This window comes from Glycine soja, chromosome 8 (genome assembly GCF_004193775.1).
Source record: "Glycine soja cultivar W05 chromosome 8, ASM419377v2, whole genome shotgun sequence".
In the NCBI taxonomy this organism is placed as follows: Eukaryota; Viridiplantae; Streptophyta; class Magnoliopsida; order Fabales; family Fabaceae; genus Glycine; species Glycine soja.
In genome coordinates this window covers 8160286-8179974 of record NC_041009.1, presented here as the reverse complement: position 1 = coordinate 8179974, position 19689 = coordinate 8160286, and the positions used below count along the sequence as shown (strand labels likewise).

General features: G+C 32.2%; 2 protein-coding genes across 5 annotated transcripts; both read left to right on the top strand.

Moving 5' to 3' along the window:
* Nucleotides 1–201: 201 nt before the first annotated feature.
* LOC114423162 (MADS-box transcription factor 1-like) lies at nucleotides 202–7702 on the top strand. Of its 4 annotated transcripts, none has more exons than XM_028389792.1 (8): nucleotides 202–514; nucleotides 2945–3029; nucleotides 5752–5819; nucleotides 6083–6182; nucleotides 6527–6568; nucleotides 6665–6706; nucleotides 6901–7034; nucleotides 7340–7702. In XM_028389792.1, the coding sequence occupies exons 1-8, from the start codon at nucleotides 330–332 to the stop codon at nucleotides 7413–7415; spliced, it is 732 nt and encodes a 243-aa protein (XP_028245593.1). In that variant the 5' UTR covers nucleotides 202–329; the 3' UTR covers nucleotides 7416–7702. The 4 variants fall into 4 exon arrangements, with proteins under 4 accessions (XP_028245593.1, XP_028245592.1, XP_028245595.1 ...); XM_028389791.1 differs by having other exon boundaries at nucleotides 6898–7034; XM_028389794.1 differs by having other exon boundaries at nucleotides 203–514; nucleotides 2945–3023.
* Nucleotides 7703–9269: 1567 nt separating this feature from the next.
* LOC114421627 (protein MADS AFFECTING FLOWERING 5-like) lies at nucleotides 9270–18896 on the top strand. Its single transcript, XM_028387665.1, has 6 exons — nucleotides 9270–9582; nucleotides 14676–14736; nucleotides 15331–15398; nucleotides 15468–15567; nucleotides 17372–17413; nucleotides 18484–18896. The coding sequence occupies exons 1-6, from the start codon at nucleotides 9398–9400 to the stop codon at nucleotides 18586–18588; spliced, it is 561 nt and encodes a 186-aa protein (XP_028243466.1). The 5' UTR covers nucleotides 9270–9397; the 3' UTR covers nucleotides 18589–18896.
* Nucleotides 18897–19689: the final 793 nt, after the last annotated feature.

Here is a 19689-nt window from a genome sequence, read left to right as displayed (position 1 = left end):
AGGGAAGAAAAAGACAGGTACAAGGGGTTTTGATTTTGGAGTTTGCATTAGGGCATTGATAAAGATGGTTTTGCTCACATTCACACAAATAATAATAATTATACAAATCATAATATATAATATTCCCCTTTTATTGTATACATTTTTAATGTAAGCTCATTGACACCATCTCTCGTGGCTATATAAATATATATATATATGCGTGTACAAGACATACACGCAGTAGCGAGCGGACCACGAAAATATTCACAGGGTTTGGTTTATTCCAATTTTTATTTTTAGTTTTTCCCTTTATTGGACATTAGAGTGTGTAAGAGAGAGAGAGAGAAATGGGAAGAGGAAGAGTGGAGTTGAAGAGAATTGAGAACAAGATCAACAGGCAAGTGACCTTTGCAAAACGAAGGAACGGGCTTTTGAAGAAAGCTTACGAGCTTTCCGTTCTTTGTGATGCCGAGGTTGCTCTCATCATCTTCTCCAATAGAGGAAAACTGTACGAGTTCTGCAGCAGTTCAAGGTATATATATATAGATATATATTCACCAAAATGTTAACAAATTACACGAAAAAACGAAATAACAAAAAAATAAATAAAACCCTCTTTCTTATTATTTTTGCCTTTAAAGATCTTCAAATCTCTCCCCGTTTGATATTTGCTGTTTGTTTTCAGCCAGCTGGCGTTTCCCCAGCTTTTTTTTTTGTTTTTGTTTGAGAAAACACGAAAAAGAAAAGTGGATTTTTCAATTTCCACTGTTCGGGTTTTTCCGTTTCGGTGAAATGTCTTTGCGTTTTTAGCAGGTTGAGGGTTTCTGCAAACGCATTGCTGTTAGATCTGCAACTGGAAACGCGTTTAACCCGAACATTCAGACAGACATATATACATAAAATAAATTAAGCAAAAGAGGATCACTGTTATATTGTATCCACTCTATTTTTGTTCTTTCTTTTTTTTTTTTCATTTTAAATTGCTTTTAGGTGAGTCTTGAGCTTTCTCTTTCTTTCTTTCTTTCTTTCCTTCTTTTGGTGCAAAACCCAGCATTTGAGATTGCCGTTTTTCTGCTCCGTCAAACAGATCTGGTTCAAAAGCGTTTCCCAAAAGTAATTTTGGAGTCTCGGATCAGGCCTCTTTTCGGTGTAATTAGGGTGTTGTGTAAAAGAAGCATATAAATCAATTACTATTTTGTTCCATTTGGAGTTTTAGCTCCTAGTCTGCTTTTGGTTTCAATGTTCAAAATCGCTCCAACAACGTAACTCATCTCTTATTCACTGTCAAATAAATACGCCCCCTTTTCTAAACAAAAATATTTTATGTCTCATCTCATCCACATCTCTCTGGGGCCTAGGGTTTCTTTTTATTTCTATTTATTTTTTTTCCTCTTGCACCTCTCATCATCTATCGTTCTCTGTAGTGTTCTATTTTTAATTCTCCCATTTAAAGCTTTTTAATATTTATTTTATGTTTTGCCTTAGCTTGCGTGCTTTTCTATTTTGGTCAATCCCTTCAATTTATACTTAATTAACTGGGGCTTGTTTGTTTTCGATCCACAATCATGACCAAAGAGCAAGATGGGGTTTTCTTCACTTTGGAGTCAATCGTTTGCTTAATTTATTTCTCCATGTTACTACTTACTACTGACAGAAGATATTTTTTTTTCATTTGATGAACGTTTTTCATGATAGAGACCTTTTGTTAAATCAGCACCAAATTCATGTTTTTCAATCACCTCATTATTCCTGTCTGCATAGACAGACACTTTCTGTTAATTGGTTTGGCGTTTCAAATAGTTAATTAATTTGCGTCTTCCGAAGATTCAATTCGTATATTTTGTTTGTGGAAGCAACTCTGGTCGTCTCAGATCTGATTATTGTACCGAAAATTCTGTTAGTAACTTAGTATGTTCCGTCCTTTTTCTTCTGGGTTTAAAAGGTGACACTCCATACAAATGATCTTACCTCTCACCTATATTCATAGGACACCAGTTTTCTTTTCTATAACTGTTGTAATTGACTCATTTTGATGGCCGAATGTTATCCCGTTTATCAACGAAAAACAGTCTCATGTCTCATTGTCAAACTAATCCAACACTATCTTTTTGTACAATTTGTTTGTAATTTGTATTAACATCAATAATTGGGAAATTGTATTAATATAATTAGTTTGTACAAATACAGAATAAAGACAGATAAGAAGAGAAAATAAGAAAATTATGAGATAAAATAATTGATTTAATAGAGAAAAATATAGTATTATAAAATGTTGTGTAAACAATTTTATCTTTGAACGGAGAGAGAAAAAAAACAAGGAAAGAGAATTTAAAAATTTATTTTTGTTTCATTTTTATTCAAAAATAAAAACTTATAGAATAAAAAAACTTAAAAAAATTTCTCCAGTTTAAGTGTGTTTTTCCTTACATCTTGTTTTCTTTCTTCTCATCTAAATAAAGGATTGGTCCCTTAAATTCTGTCACCGGTGACCTTCTTTGGTCCTGGTCAAAAAATTCAAAGGTTGATGTCATGTGATGATTTTCGATATAGTAGCCCTAAAACTAAAACATTACTTACTTGTCCTAAGATTTTCCACTCCAACTCGTTTACCAATTTTCTGCAACTCTTATGGTTTGTCCTATATTTAAGGAGCATTCCCATTCCTAGCTTCTAAATGGGGTTTCTTCTCATAATTATTTTCATTTCTAACTTAAGTTGTTCCTGTTCTTCGCTTGGAAAATATGTGTGCCCCTTTTCTTGTTGATGTTGGACTTAAAGCATAATTGAAGCAAAAAGATGTTTTCAGAAATGGGATAATTTTTCCTTGATTAATGATACTGAGCAATAATTTATATTTCTAGAATGTAGTTTTAATCAATTTATTATCTTGGATCATTTTGTAAGTACTAAGCACTTCTGACATCTAATTATACAAATATATATTTTTTCTCAAAACGTGCAGCATGCTCAAAACGCTAGAGAGGTACCAGAAATGTAACTATGGTGCGCCTGAGGCTAATGTGTCTACACGGGAAGCCTTGGTAATGGTGAATAGTCCCATCTATATCGTATTTAAATGCATTTTTTGCCCATTTAATTTTCCTAATTTGATGGCTGATTTTTTACCTCATCCATTTCTATTTTTGTTTTACTTACAAAGGATCGGGGCTCCTGCAACTTTTTACTATAAATCTATAATCATTCTTAATGTGGGGTATAACTGTTTTATATTACATTTAGCATTGCCGACATATGGAGTGTGTCGTGGTTGATCAGAGGTTTATCTTGTTGGTTATATAAACAACAGGCAAATGCAGTAAAATCACCTTATAGTTCTAGCTTGAAAAATAGTTTCAAGGAGATAAAAAAAAAATATACTGAAATCGTAATTTTTTTCTTTAACAAACATAAGTTATGTTTTTTTTTTATTCATTGACTGATATAATTGAATTTGTTGTGCTGTAAAACGTTTAACTAATAACCTAACGCAACTACAAATTCATAATCCAGGGATTTGAAAAAAAAAAGTTTTTTTTTTATAAATAAAGCTTAATATTGTTCATGAAAAGCTACTATCATAATATACAGTATAATTAATTTAGCTTATTGTATGATTCTTGAAGAAAAGTTCAAAATACAATGTGTTTGCTTTGACTTCTTTTCTTATTTCAGTTAATACACTCTTAATAATTATAAAAATATTAAATTGCTTAATATACTGTTGGTTGATATAATGTTAAAAAAGTAAGTGAGATCCACAATATATATGGATCCACTGGATCAATGTGATTGAGCTTTGGTTTTATGAATAAAATAAAATAGAAAAAAATATCAAACTAGGACACATAAATTTTAAAAGTGATATTTTTAAAAATTAACAAAAGCATATACATAAAAAAAAAAACCAAGCACTTCTTTGTAATTCTGGTCTAATGCCTAAACAACTTAAAGCTTACAGTGATAGCAAGCTGCATTATGTAACTTTGCAAAGCAAAAAGAAAGTAAAAAGTAGATTATTTCATTGTTTTCGGTTTCGTCAGATATATTTTTGGAGCAGTTAGACTGATTGTATGTCATATTTGCTCCAAAAATAGTTTCCCACACAAGAATTTTTGATTGTATGTCATCTGGGCCCGTTTAGTGCAATGGCTAAAAAGTATCTAGTAATTGAGGTAGGTATGGCGAACAGAGAAATTGGAAGGATTTTTGGATCATCATATTGGAATATCGAGCACCATACACTTGCCTAGTTTTATACAGGAAATCAGGTTTCATAACTTACACAGTTTCAATTTGATTACATAGATTTGATCTAGTTCCTAAATTCATGCATATGGTGCCCATGTCCTTCATATATAAGGGCTTTTAAGGTGAGCCTCCAATTATAGCCTGACGAAATACTAGTAAAACACTTTATAGCAGATCCCATTTATTTGAATGTATTATGTGTTGAAATCTATTTGCATAGAGAGGAAAAGTAGAAAAATAAAATTTAATTTGAGGGTGGATTTAATTTGCCTTATGTTATTACTAGTATATCTAATTTACGTACGTGTCTTATGTTATCACTGATTTCAAATTAACGTAATTTAGTGTGTATGTTCATGAATTGTGTTCTAAACTTGTGTTTGCATGTTTATATATTCACGTCATCCCGTCATTATCATGTTTTAGTTACTTATATCAGCATAATTTCATAAATACATTTTTTTAATCTGAAATGCTAATATACCAGTACGTGTTTAAGCATAATTTTATTTGTTGCAAATATGCTTATAGTATTATTGTAACACAACCCTATTTAACAATAACAATCATTTGCGACGTCAGTTGTTTAATTGAATCCATTAAATCTTTTATTCTTATGGTTAAATTTTTCCTCAACTCGTGTGAAAGAACCGTTCCTTAATTTTTGTGTATTCCATGCCTGTTTACTCTAGTATTTTCTACTCAGCTCAACGACTTTGCAAACTTTAATACGCTGAATTTTTTCGGTATTCCTCAACCTAGAAAAAAGATAAATGAAGTAGAACTTGGATTACTAAATGCATTAGAGCAATGCCAATAAACAAAATTTAGACGATAAGCTTAGAATATGAATGTTAGCATATATGTTTTATAAAAGCTTTTTTTATTATTGGCTATGAATTATACAAATATTTTTAGTAACTATATATATGATTAAATTTAATTGTAATTAGTCTTTTAATTTTATATTAGTTTTAATTCTCATAATTTTTTTTAGAAGTCTCTAAATGTTACCATTGATCCCTCAAAAAAAAATGTCACCATCGAGTGATATATATCTATTCATGTTAATTTTTTTTATTCACAAATATTAATTATTAGTATTATTAACTAGTTTTTATCTATTTACATTAAGTTAAAGATCATTTTGAGATGACACATAATGCAACATGTTAGATATATATGTCAGAATATCAATAAGTAATAATGCTTTTTTTTAAAAGTTAAAATTTATAACTAATAAAACTAATTATTATTTAGAAAATTAAAAACTAAATTTAATAATGTTTCAAAGACTTTAAACATATTTTATCCAACCGTTTATCATGGCTGAGAGGTTTGCGCGTGGCTAGAGTGTGCAAGTAGAATAATACCCGAACTGAATGAAGTTGTCCAGGTCACTAAGGAAAAACATCAAAAGAATCGATATACATATATATATATATATGTTCCTTAATTTAATTATATAGTTTGTTCCTTTAACTATATATATAAAGTTTGATTTTGCTACCACGACTCTAGGAGTTAAGCAGTCAACAGGAGTACTTGAAGCTGAAGGCACGTTATGAGTCCCTACAACGGTCCCAGAGGTACGGATGCCCTATTGCGCCTTTTAATAATATGGCTCATAATTATTGGTTGATTCTATATATCATCGAAGTGGTTATTGTATCCCACAATTCCACTGTTATCCTGCAACTCAATTTGCATTCCAAAAAATTTATTCTAATTTATAAATTTATATTTTGAAATAAATTTTTTGAAATGCTATAAAAGTCCAAGATGTAATAATAAGAGTGTGGAAAATAAATACCCATCTCAATGTTGTATTTAACTAATTTTACCCTCCCAGGAACCTTATGGGAGAAGATCTTGGCCCTTTAAGCAGCAAAGAGCTGGAGTCTCTTGAAAGGCAGCTAGATTCGTCCTTGAAGCAAATAAGATCAACAAGGGTACTCAAGTTTCCAACTTTTGCCAATTACGATATGAAATTATTGATCTAGGAACATATTACGAGCCCAATCTTGAACTATCCCTATGTCTATATGGTCAAAGCTCATTTAATGCTCTGAGTAATACAAGAAATGGAAATACGAGTATTGGGGGCACATTATTACCATTAAAATGGAAAGGGATAATTAACTAACAAGGAAATTACTGTTCTTTCTCTATTGATTAGTGAAGAGAAACTCGGTTACATAATTCTAATTATAGATATATCAATCTCAAAATGTGTAATTTCGAAGTAAAAATGTAGTATATGTAATTTATTTTGTTAAGTTTGTTTCCTTTACAGACCCAGTTCATGCTGGATCAGCTCTCTGATCTTCAACGCAAGGTATGCATGAAAACAATTTTACTTTCCTTTGCCCCCGTTTACCATCTTCTGCAATACCTGACTTTGCTCACCAATTTATATATGTCACTTGTGTAGGAGCACTTGCTAAGTGAGGCTAACAGGTCTCTCAGACAAAGGGTAAGTTAGAAACTTAGAATTCATCAACCTATATATGTAAATATGCATCATCCCACAAAGTATATGGTTCATATAATTAAGTTAAATTACCAAGGATAAGAATTATGCAAGACCAAAACATTGCTATAAGATACGACTGATGTTGTGATATCGAAAATTGATGGGTATAAATGTTTTTGTCTGCTGTGTAGCAGTTGGAAGGGTATCAAATAAATCCACTCCAACTGAATCCCGGAGTTGAAGAGATGGGATATGGCAGGAATCCAGCTCAAACTCATGGTGAAGCCCTCTTTCAACAAATGGAGTGTGAGCCAACGTTACAAATTGGGTATGCACTCACTGCTAATTGACTCAATCATTGATCACTTTACAGTTGACAACTGTTAATTACTCTTGTAAACTGTATCAAATGGTTAATTCACTATTCACCCCAAAAATATGGTTAATTCACTAGTAAGGTAGATAAATGCATCAATGACAAATTTGGTGTAAATATGATTAGTAAAGATGTGAGGTCACATGAGATGGTTGATTTGATTAGCATAACTATAATGGTATTAGAATTCATTTTCATTTTTGGCCAAAGTTTTTTAGATTCCAATTTTTTTTAATAATGATTTTGTTCAAGTGCAGGTATCAGCCTGATCCAGTATCAGTGGTGACAGCAGGCCCAAGCATGAGCAATTACATGGCAGGATGGCTACCATAGTGGGCGTTTCCTGCATAAGATCCACTGCACCACATTTGCCGTTCCAATTTTATTTGAAAACGAAAAAAAAAACAACAAAAAAGAAGGAAGAAAATGGCTTTGGATGTAATGAAGCTGTAAGTGTCTAGTCTACCGTGTATGAAGTAGGAACAAAGTTAAGCAGTGTTGTTTGTGTGTGCTCTTTCATAAAACTGCACTTCTTTGCTTCGGTTACTGTTTCTTCCCTTTTAATAAGGGTATTGATAGACAAATTATAAACATCTACCTTTTTTTTCTTCTTTCCATTCTATTTTTATCTAATTTATCTTCTCTTTCTTTTTTTATCAGTTATTTATTACTTTCTAAAAAAGAAAAATCTTTCTACTCAATATAGAATGGACGTTAATTTCCATTTAGGATGATACTAATATACGAATGAATTACCTGCTTTTTACTTATTCACCAAATTACCTGTTAATGCTCTCTATTAACAATGCTAATTTAACATTTCTTTTACCTTTGTATTTTTTTTTTACATTAGACTAATTATATCTAGGGATGCTCATAAATAGATCAAATTCAATATAAACAAAAAAAATCGATCCAAAAAATCAAAAATCAAATAAATTAAAAAATTGAAAACCGATCAAAATCAAACTCATAAATATGTATATATTTTTATTCATAAATTTATAATATATCTTATTTCTATTTTTGTTTCTTATATATTTATAAAACTATCATATATATATATATATATATATATATATATATAACTTATATCTATTTATGAAAAATTATTTAATTAAAATATTTTTACTAATTATTTAAGTTAAGATGGATAAATGTTATATTATAAGTTATATAATGGTGTATAAATAAAATACTTGATATTTTAAATTATTTTGTATTACATTTATCATATATCTTAAATTTTATTTAAAATTAAAAATAAAATTAGAACTAAAAATCAATCTAATCTAAATTATTTAAAATTAAATTAAAAATTTAAACGTTTAAATAAAAATTAACTAAATCAAAATAATTAAATTAAATATTTTTTCTCTTCAAACTGATACAATTTAATCCGTAAACAGCCCTGATGATTCTATCCTTACGTGGGAATACGAACAGAAATACTTTTTTTTTTTCCTTCGGATACGAACAAGAATACTGCCACTAGTACTAGTAATAATGTTTGCAGCACCACTTGTTGGCCTGAATGGCTGAAACACGTGCCAGTGACCTCAGTGAATCTAAAGTTAATTAATTATAATTAGTGTTTTGAGTTTTGACACGTTAGCTAGATTCAGCCTACTTATTTTTAAATGGACTTCACTTATGTTATCGATATGGATTTTCAGTAATAAATACAAATGCACGAGGAGGATCATTTTTTCGAAATTTTAAATTAAATTAGTTTTTGTATAAAATAAACTAGTAATTAAATAGGTATTGAATGCATATTTTGAAAATTTATTATTAATAAATTTTAATTATTAAAATAATATTATCTAAAATAAAGATTTTAATTTCAATAGATTGTGAATATAAATTTTTTACATTATTAGGTAATAATTATATGAATAATTGGATGACGGTAAAGTATACACGTTAATTTCTAAAATCTAAAATAAATTGATATAAAGAGATGTTATTATTACATTAATTACGTTTTACAAAATTGTACCGCACGACACCATGTGGGCATGTGGCTTTGACTTCTTTTTACTTGTTGTACAATAAAATAAAACAAAATATTTAAAAAATGAAAAGAAAATAAATTATTAACTTGAATCGCAATCTGGTCATTCGGCACGTGTCGAATCAGGAATCAGCACGCTAAGCCTATGCTTATAAGGACAGTATTTTCTTTCTCGCTGCTAAGTGCTGTAACAGAACAGAGAGAGAGAGAGAGAGAGATAATAGTAGAAGGTCGGAGATAGTAAAGAGAGAAATCCGAATAGAAAAAGAAGCTAGCTAGGGTTTCGGCGCGAAGAAGAATGGGGAAGAAGAAGGTGGAGATAAAGCGAATCGAGAACAAAAGCACTCGGCAGATAACATTCTCCAAGAGGCGCAATGGATTGATGAAGAAAGCTCGCGAGCTATCCATTCTCTGCGATGCGAAGGTGGCGCTGCTCATCTTCTCCAGCACCGGAAAGCTCTACGAGCTCTGCAACGGTGACAGGTACTCGCAAACCGTACAGTACCGTATAGAGTAGTACCTTGATCGATGATTTCCGTTCCGTACACTTGAGCTTATATGTGTCCAAGTTCTTTGCATCGCGTCACGTCGCACATGAAATTAATTCCGTTTTATGCCTTTCCTGTACTTGGATTTGTTTGCTTTGCTGTGTGCTTGCTTTTGGTTGGTTGGAAACTAAAAATAGAAATGAATGATTTGATTAACTAGTGCAAACTGCAAAAGTAGTATCCATTAGCTAGCAGAGTCGTGTCAAATTTGTCACGGTTTTCGGAGCCTTAGATATGGATAAGTTTGTGGTCTCTGCTCTCTGCACTAGTGGAAGTTGATTTGATATAATACGCACGTTTCTCACATTTGTCTCAACCAAGCTGAAGCGATATGCTAAAAAATGTTCAATCGCTTTCATTTGTCTAGCTCTCACTTTTTACCTTTTGCGAAAAGCCTTAGTAAAAATGATAATTAATGGATATAAGACTGAAAATGGTGATAATCAAATCTATATAGTTTATTAGTTACATCTTGTTATCTATTTTGTGTCATATATTTATATTTATATTGCTAATGTTCTTTTTCTTTCATGTTTTACTTGATCAATTAATGGCAAATTTTGTCTCAAACATATAACTCGGTTATTTTTTGACAAAAAAACATATAACTCCGTTATAATTATATACAATGATTTGTAATTGTATACTATAAAACTCTTTATATTATTACTACCTATATTATTTATTCTTAGGTTAAATAAAATTCTTAAATCTAAAAAATAATAATATATATTTTGTCGATAGTATAAATATAAAAAAAAAACTGTCATTCAATCTCAATGCCTCCTTGTAGTCTTACTCACCATGTGTTTTTACTGTCTAACCGCCTTGGTGGTTTAATATCCAAAATTTATTTTTTGCTCTACTTGTTTTGTTGAAGTTAGTTGTTCCTTCCCAATGTAGCTTTGCTTCCTTTTTTTTCCTTATGCCGACTTAAGGGTTTGGTATTTTTATTATAGGCTACTCTTTCCGGTTATCTACTTTCATTATATGTAAAATGATATTGAGAGTACACTCATTAGTGTAGGCTTTTACAATAACATGTTCAAACATGGAAGGTAGCTTTAGAATTTCTTAAAGTAGCTAGTGATCATGGAGCTATGACAAAAATGAGAAACCTTCAATCTTATAATCTTATGTGTCTGAGTGAGCATATTGAGTGCGTGTCTCATTTTGGCATAGTAGTGAAATAGAAAAATTGGATTATAAATGGAAGTTTATATCCCTCTTGATTTTAAGCTTTACTTCCCTAAGGTCTTAGTCTGTCAGTTGTAATAAACAATATTTATACAAGTTAAAGGCTATCAAGAAAAGGTTGACACACTAACATCAAATTCATTTAAGATATCAACAATATTATGTAGATACTAATTATTACTATTAATTATCTAAATTAGTTATCAGTATCATATAATTAGGGTACAACTCCAACTTAATACAATTACTTATATTCTAATTAGCAGTCATCTACAAATTTAGGCTTACAACTGAGTTTTCAACTTGTTAATTAAATTAACACGTTGAATAACCTAAGAAATAAATTATCATATAAATGATTCACAATCAGAAAAATTGTTTCTAATATTAGGTAGCCACGAGCAAAGGATCATAGTAAAAAGGCGTCCAATGAAAATTAAATATTATAGTAAAGGCTCAAACTTAACCAAATTCATTAAAAGCATCTTTAATATGAGATCCAGAAATCTTGAGAAATATGTTTGGAAAATGAAAAACTGAATCAGACTCAAAAATAGCGTTCATCCTGACAGTGTGGGTGTTTGGACAAGTATCAAAAACCTTCATATCAACTGCATGGTCAGGGTACAGGTGCCACCATTTCATACCTTGTACCATATCCAGGGGAGTGGCAGAAGGGTTAATTGATAAATAAAAATGTATGAATGGTTTAATATCTAACATATTTTAACTTCTATTTAGATAATTGGTGCAATTCCGAAACTTTGACTCGTGGTCATGTATAGAAAAGAAACACAGTGATGCCATGTGAAGAGCCAATTATTTCCAAAGCTTAAATCGTTCAAGTAAAAATACAAAAATGATTTTATGTGCAGTACATCTTTAATATGAGTTTTGTTATGGAAGCCTAGCTAGGACCCAACTTAAAGGATTCTATGACAGAATAATTATGTCCTATATTTCATGCTTTGCTAAGGCATAAATACATACAAAAGAGTTATAACAAAATCTCTTAAGATTGAGCTATACAGATTGATTCTCCAAATAAAACTCCTAAGATTACATTTAGACTAAAAATAAATTGATTTACATGATCACAGACTAATAATATGAGATAATATAATAATCACACATAATTTCACACAGATTCTGTTATCTCCTGTTATCTCATCATGATATCATTGCCCCCCTCAAGTTGGAGCATGTAAATTACATATCTCCAACTTGCACAACAGGTGAACTGAGTGGGACCAAGAGTCTTAGTAATAATATCAGTTAATTGTGCATTTACAGAAACATAAGTAGGTGCAATATTGTTAGTGAGATACTCGTCGCGAATGAAGTGACAATCCACTTCGATGTGCTTGGTGAGCTCATGAAAAATCGGGTTCTTGACAATATGAAGCGATGCTTGACTGTCACAATGAAGTCGCATAGGCTGAGAATAAGAGATACCAAGACTATGGAGAAAACATTTTAACCATTTCAATTCTTCTGTTACAACTGTCATGGATTGATACTCAGCCTCAGCAGAGGAGCGAGATACTTTTTGTTGTTTCTTAGTTTTCCATGAAATTGAGAAGATCCAAGTAGAGCAAATCATCCGATAAGAGACCTTCGAGTTAAAGGGCATCCTGCCCAATCAGAGTCACACCAACCAGATAGTTGCAGGTCACAATCCTTACGCAACAAAACATCCTGTCCTAGGTTCCCTTTCAGATATTGAACAACACGGAGAGCAACCTCCCAATGGGCCTCTTTAGGTGTCTGCATAAATTGAGACAACACATGCACACAATATGAAAGCTAAGGGTATAATAAAACAGAGGTAAATGAGACGACCTACTAACCGCCTATACTGATCCGGATGAGGAAAAGGCAAGTCTGCTGCAAGTGCCAGACGATGATTCTATTCAATTGGTACATTTGATGGCTTAGCTCCCAGAAGTCCAGCTTCAGCTATAATGTCCAAAGCATATTTGCGTTGACAAAGAAAGATACCCGTGGAAGATTGCGCCACTTCAACACCCAAGAAATATTTGAGGATCCCCAAGTCTTTCAAGTGAAACCAATTGTGTAAATAGGCTTTAAATTTGGTGATAGCTTCATGATTATCTCCCGAAATGATTAGGTCATCAACATACACTAACACTACAATATATATATCCCCGGTCTTTGCAAGACGAAAAGAGAATAATCAGACAGAGATTGCCGAAATCCATAGTGTTTTAGTGAAGCGGACAGCTTGACAAACCAACAACGAGGCGCCTGTTTGAGTCCATATAAGGACTTGTTGAGTTTACACATCATGCCATATTGCTGAGGAAGAAATCCAAGAGGCGGCTTTATGTACACAACCTCCTCAAGGTCCCCGTGTAAAAATGCATTGTGCATATCCATCTAATGTAATTCCCAAGCTCGTTTGGTCGCTACGGCTAACACTGTGCGAACCGTTCCCAATTTTATAACGGCTGCAAAAGTCTTTGTGTAATTGATCCCCTCCTTTTGATGATTGCCAAGATATTCTAACACACCCCTCAGGCTTGAGTAAACCTAAGTCCTTGATTTGAAAGTGACTCTTCAACTTTTCAATGTCATCCTAGTCATCCCTGACTATGATGATATCATCAACTTAAATTAATAGATAGATACATCTTCCTTGGGAGATAAGTCTATAAAAGACTGTATGATCAAAATCACATCAAGACATGCCAAATTCTTGAATAATTGTGCTAAACCGTCCAAACCAAGCACAAGAAGATTGTTTCAAGCCATAAAGAGAGTGGTGAAGTTTACAAACTATAGTGGATTCCCCTTGAGCAACATTTGAGTGATTTTTCAAACAATTTTTCACATCCAGAGATTTGGTTATGGACAAAACAAATACACCAAAAATGCATGGAGGAAGTAAATATAGATGTCGATCAGTAAAAAGAATGGAATGAGGAATTTGATTTTGCAAAACAGAAGATGACATACGATTAATAAGAAAGCAAGCAAAGATAACAACATCTCCCCAAAAATGAGTGAAAACATTACGATCAACAAGGTGGGAGTTATCTCTATCAAATGTCTATTTTTCCATTCAACAACTTCATTTTGTTGAGGAATGTAAGCATGAGAAGATTGATGTATAATTCCATGAAAAGACATGAATTTAGTGAAAGTGGTGGAAAAATACTAAGGTGCATTGTTACTTCTTAATACTAGGATGAAGAGTTGAAGAGTCACTCTCGTTCTAATAATAATATGATTGACCATTAAAACTACTAATATAACACCAATATGATTAACCCTAATTTTCTTTCTAATACTTCTACTAAACAATCATTTTATTGTTTATGAGGTTGTTTTAGCTAATATGAACTAAAACCAATTCCTGAAAGGACTAGGTGTATAGTCTTCCTGGGTAAACAATTGCTGAAGCTTGTCCATTGCAATGAAATGGGATAACCTCCCCTCCCCTTAAGTTTATTATTTTCATTCATCTCGTTTCTGTACGCACACTAACAATAATTTTTTAACTACTAGTGTGTTTGAATACCTCCTAGAAACAATTTTGAACCTCAAAATCACCGTGAAAAATTGAAAAAGTTGAAGCAACTATTTGCTGCTTGGCTTTAACTTGATTTTGGCTAGAATCGATATTGGCATAATTGTAAGTTAATCCAAACACAATAGTATTACGAAAAAAAGACCTGTTAAGCTGCTTGGACCAATGTCTATCAAATATCATGCATTTTTGTTGTTTAGTTATTTCAATATTGGAATAAAAATTCTCATCAACAAAAAAATATTGGAATGAAAATTCCGTGAATTTAATGTTCTCAGTTTGGCCGAGGTCGTGCAGCAATATTGGGATCATTTAGGAGCGAGCGGTACTGACACAAAGGTACGGAACTTGTCATATCTATGCTAAATATATTGCACTTCTCATACAATATAAAGAATGAAAATATAACCGTAGCTGCCATAAGAACATCTAGAAAGTTATCACTGTAAACATATATGAACTGAAATGTCTCGTAACAGTTGCAAGGTAACAACTAACAAGGATGAATCATATAGAATTCTAGATAGCGGCTACATGGGGACTAAAACAATAAAGTAGGAGAATTTCAATATGAAAGCTAGGGGTGTCGATGTTATAGACATAGTTCTTAATGTTACAATAAAGGTAAAGTTGTCCATACACTGAAGAGTGAAGACACAAACTTGCATATCCAAGTTGTTTGTTGCTTTTCTCTCAGTTTTTTTATATTTTTTTTTCTCTTTCTTTTCAAATGAAAATATGCTATGTTGTGCACCGAGCTTGTATTTTAATTTCCTTGTCTAAAATGTGGGTGAGCAAGAGAAAGTGATACATAAAATATTGTTGTATTGTTGTTTTAGGGGAATTATTTGAAGCAAATGCAAAATGTAGAACTGTCGCTTGGAAAAATAGATCACTGTCGAGATTAATATTGTTATTATTATTATTATTTAGTCGCAGGAACTATGCTTTGAAATTGCAGATATCTGGTCTGGTTCAGCGTTTTCTCAAATGATCAAAAGGTGATCCTTTGCATTTGTCTCCTGCAACGCTAAGGTATGAACGAATCACTGATCTAAATTTCATTGCAGGCACTTCGGTGTTTCTGAACTTGAGCATCTGAGTGTGTCTGACCTTATGGAACTAGAGAAACTGACTCATGCTGCTCTTTCGCGAATCAGATCAGCAAAGGTTTTACACTCTATTCAGTGAACGAACTTCAGTTTATTAAGCGTAAACTATACATCACTCAGCTTTGACAATGAAAATAAAAAAAGCTATTGTTCAAGGAATGTGATGCAATTATTTCTTCTTTATGCTCTGGGTTTCTTTGAACGAAAAAAGCACTTTAGATAGCAAACTTATAATTTGAATTTTGAACATTCTTCAATGAAAATGTCCTGTAGGGATATTTAAAGGAGGAAGGATTATGGGCCATACTAATAACTGAACTGTTATCACAAAACAACCTCATAAGTCCTTCCTATTTTATTTTGAGGTCATCAACAATAATTTTCTTCCATTACCTCTCACACATATTGTATGTCATAGCTTGAAATTTTGTTTATGTACTAAACCGAGCAACTACGTTTTGCTTCTTGCTTGCTCCTCCATGTTACTAGTTTCCTCCCAGAAACATGCAATATCCAGAGGAGGACCTTTTATTTACAACTAACTCGGCAAAGTCTGCATCTATATATACCTCTATGGACAATATGTATGAATGTACTTTTTTCTTGAACAACAATCCTTTTCTTGGATACTGAAGGAGTCAAATTATTGAAGGATTCTATCAACTGCAGTTTCCCCATCAAAATATGTATTGTACACAAAATTAACTTTTTGTTAACTTTGCTAACTACCCTCTTAAACTTTAAAGAAAGTTTTAAGAGCATGGCTTTGCTCTAATCAATAATAGAAAGCTTTGTTCTCGAGGATATAAACACACTTACCGAGCCTCATTCAATCTTGTGTCCGGATGTTGCGTGTTTATCTGTTTAGAATTTTGGTTGTTTTGCTAACTGGAGACATATGATTTGTATCCCTAGAGTCAAGGAAATAATCTTCAAGCCAGGTTGTAGATTTATAGAATCAGTTTTTGCCGGGGTCTTACCAACTCTGGCAGCAAACTTTGCGCGGGCATGCAATAGCTTTATATGACAGTTTAAGCTGTGAGGTGAGTAGATTTCTTAGCAAGGTATCAAAGCCTGTTTGAACTATAACTAGTGGTCAAGTTTTCAACTCTTCCACTGCATTCTTCATACTTGAATGAAAGTTGAGTATTTAACTTTGTCCTATATTTTCAACTCTGATGGCACCAAATACCGGAGGGGACTACTTTATCCAAAGCTTAATTCTTCCCAGGCCACTTCGGCTGCACTTTTACCTAACTTCTTCCCAAACAGATTTTAGACCGCCTTCTTCTTAACAAAAACATTTTTTTTTTTTACAAAATAAGGTGAGCTTATTATTTACCTTTACTTCAAGGACAAAAGGCTTTGCTCTAGTGCCGTGTTTGAGATATATATCAAAATAAATTTTGGTATTTCTCAACTGCTTAATTTGGTTCTTTCCTCTGTTCAAATCTCTACCATTTTAGAATTAATTATTCTGGGCGTGAAATGTTTATACTATGAAGATCTCTTCAATTCTAGTGATAGTGTTTGTACATCATCCTGTTTGTGTAAGATATACATCTCACACAACTATATAGTGATACATGACATTACTAGTATCGCCATTCTGTTGCAAGCTCAATTTGTGGTTTAACCGTTTGCCAAAGTTCTTTTTGCTGTCAAGTATAACTAATGGTCTATTTTAGAAAACCCATTCTCTCTTGAACTACTGAAGTTTATCTGATGAAGATTTCCCTTATGACTTATGGCAATTGGGACCAGGGTAACAAATTTTAAAATTCCAATTTAGGATGCAGTTGTTCTCATTATCTCCAGCTTTTTACATTAAGACTGTTCTAATGCAGAAGTTTTTTATGCAGATGCGATTGATGATGGAATCTGTAGTGAATCTTAAGAAAAAGGTATGCAATTGGTGAGACTTTCTTGATTTTGTGTGTTTGATAACCATTTATATCGATGGATCACCACCCCCACCCTCCTCCCCTTCTTTAATCTAGACTATAAAAACTAAGGAAAAATTAAGTTGCTAGGTTGACTAAATTGGATAGAACTAATCATCATTCATCATACGAGCACATATATGTCGGTGCTATGCACAACGCCTCAAATTTTAGATGTAGGATATTTCAATTCCTCATCTTGAGTATGGCAATTGAAATTTATTCACATTTAAGTACGAACATATATATTAAACTGATGGTGCTAACTAACTAACCAGACACATGACACTAAAGTTTCAAGATATTCACAATCACATACTAGATACTTTGCAATTTGTATAATTTACATTCCACTTTATTAGAGACAAATTATAACTAGAAATTCTAAACTATATACCAGATAATGTGAAGTTATTTCCACACATTCATATGCAATTACATAATTTTACTGTTTACTTTTTGTCTGAATATCAAATTAGATTAAGAATGATCATTAGTGGATCAAAGTTCAATTATGGTTTGTTAACGGCCATTTTTTTTTTATCACTTTTTGCTGCTTCAAACTGGAACATATATTGAGAAATAAAATGAGCTTTTGGAGAAACAGGTCAAAATGTATACAAAGCCATGCACTTAAAGTTATATTTCAATACCACTTAAAGTTATAAGATCACTAGGGTTGGCCTAGTGGTGGAGGTTGGGGGTAGATATACAAAGACTTTAGATTTATTCTCATTACTGTCATTATACACCAAAAAACACTAGACGAATCTTATACATTCTGCTGTATAAAAAAACATTACAGGAATCTTAGGCTAAAATTTACGTTAAATACTTTCTAAAACTTATTTAAGTCGTTATCCTATATTAATTTAAAGTTTAAACTATTTACCGGACCAGTTAGTTAACTGGTGAGCCCATTCGAGCAGCAATTTATAGATTATAACACTGAACATACTCTTCATTCTAATAAAACTAATGTAGATATAGACATTCTAATTTCTATCAATAATAGTTTTCGCCTGCTGCAGATTGAGGCACTAGAAAAAACTAATGACGTCAATAACGTGGTGACACGGTCTATTGACTGTGATCAAACAGATGGGGTGACGCATAATCTGTTCCCAGGTCTCTAATGGAGCTGAAAGCCACTACTCTGGGTCTAACTTGCACACTCAACCCTTGAATTTCCAAGTGTGTGTTTAATACATGCATAGGGAACCATGCCATGGTCTAGCTACTTGCCTTTTATTATTTCTATTTTGGTTGAAACATGGAGCATCTTGAAGATAATGTAGCCTGGGGAACTTTGCTTCAGCTACTACTTTGTGCCTAATTAATTTATAATAAGTGACATTAGATGCCATATGGTATTATAAGTCTCATAATGCTAAAATTTGGGAACGGTTCACGGTGAAAGTAATGGAAACAATCATGTGGAGGAGAAGGTTGTGAGTTTATTCTTCCGCTAACAAAAAAAATTATAATTAATCATTAATATTTATTGATTCAAAATAAAATATGATATGATAATATTAATTTAATCTCTTCTGGGGTTATTAAAGATATGACAAAAAAAAAAAGATCCTATTAAATGTCAACTATGTTACGTAATGTCAAAGTCAATAATTTAGTCAATTTCCTGTAATGTAAGCCACCAGCACTCCAACATCAATGAAAATAACATGACGGTGATAATATATTCAGAAATGCCTCACAAGATCACAACGAAATGAACATGCCTAGTTGTCTGTGTAATAAAGGGTAAGGCCCAGTTGAAATGTTATCTTCAAGAAGAGAATAATAATCAATAAAAAAAAATGGACAGCACTTTGAGCTACTTCCGCGACCAGTTTCTATTTAGGACACATGAGCAAAATCCATACGGTTGGATGGGCAGTAGTACTGTAGTAGAGTGTTGTTTCTCACCTAATAAATTTTGCGCATACCAGCGAACCAATTCCGCACATACCCCAATTATGTAGCTGTAATAATTAATCACGTGCAACTGAATTATGAAACTCGTACTGTGTAGCGTAATTTTCTCTAAGATCAAAGTTACATATGGATCGGGATCACATCTGTCCAGAATTGGATAGGGTATTATAGTATTTATTTTTAGTTATATTTTAAACTATCTATTTGAAAATTATATTTAGAGATGTAATAATAATAATTTCATGTGATGCAATTTTAGTGCAAGTGCTTAGTAAGCATTCTGTATTTCTGTTAATCCA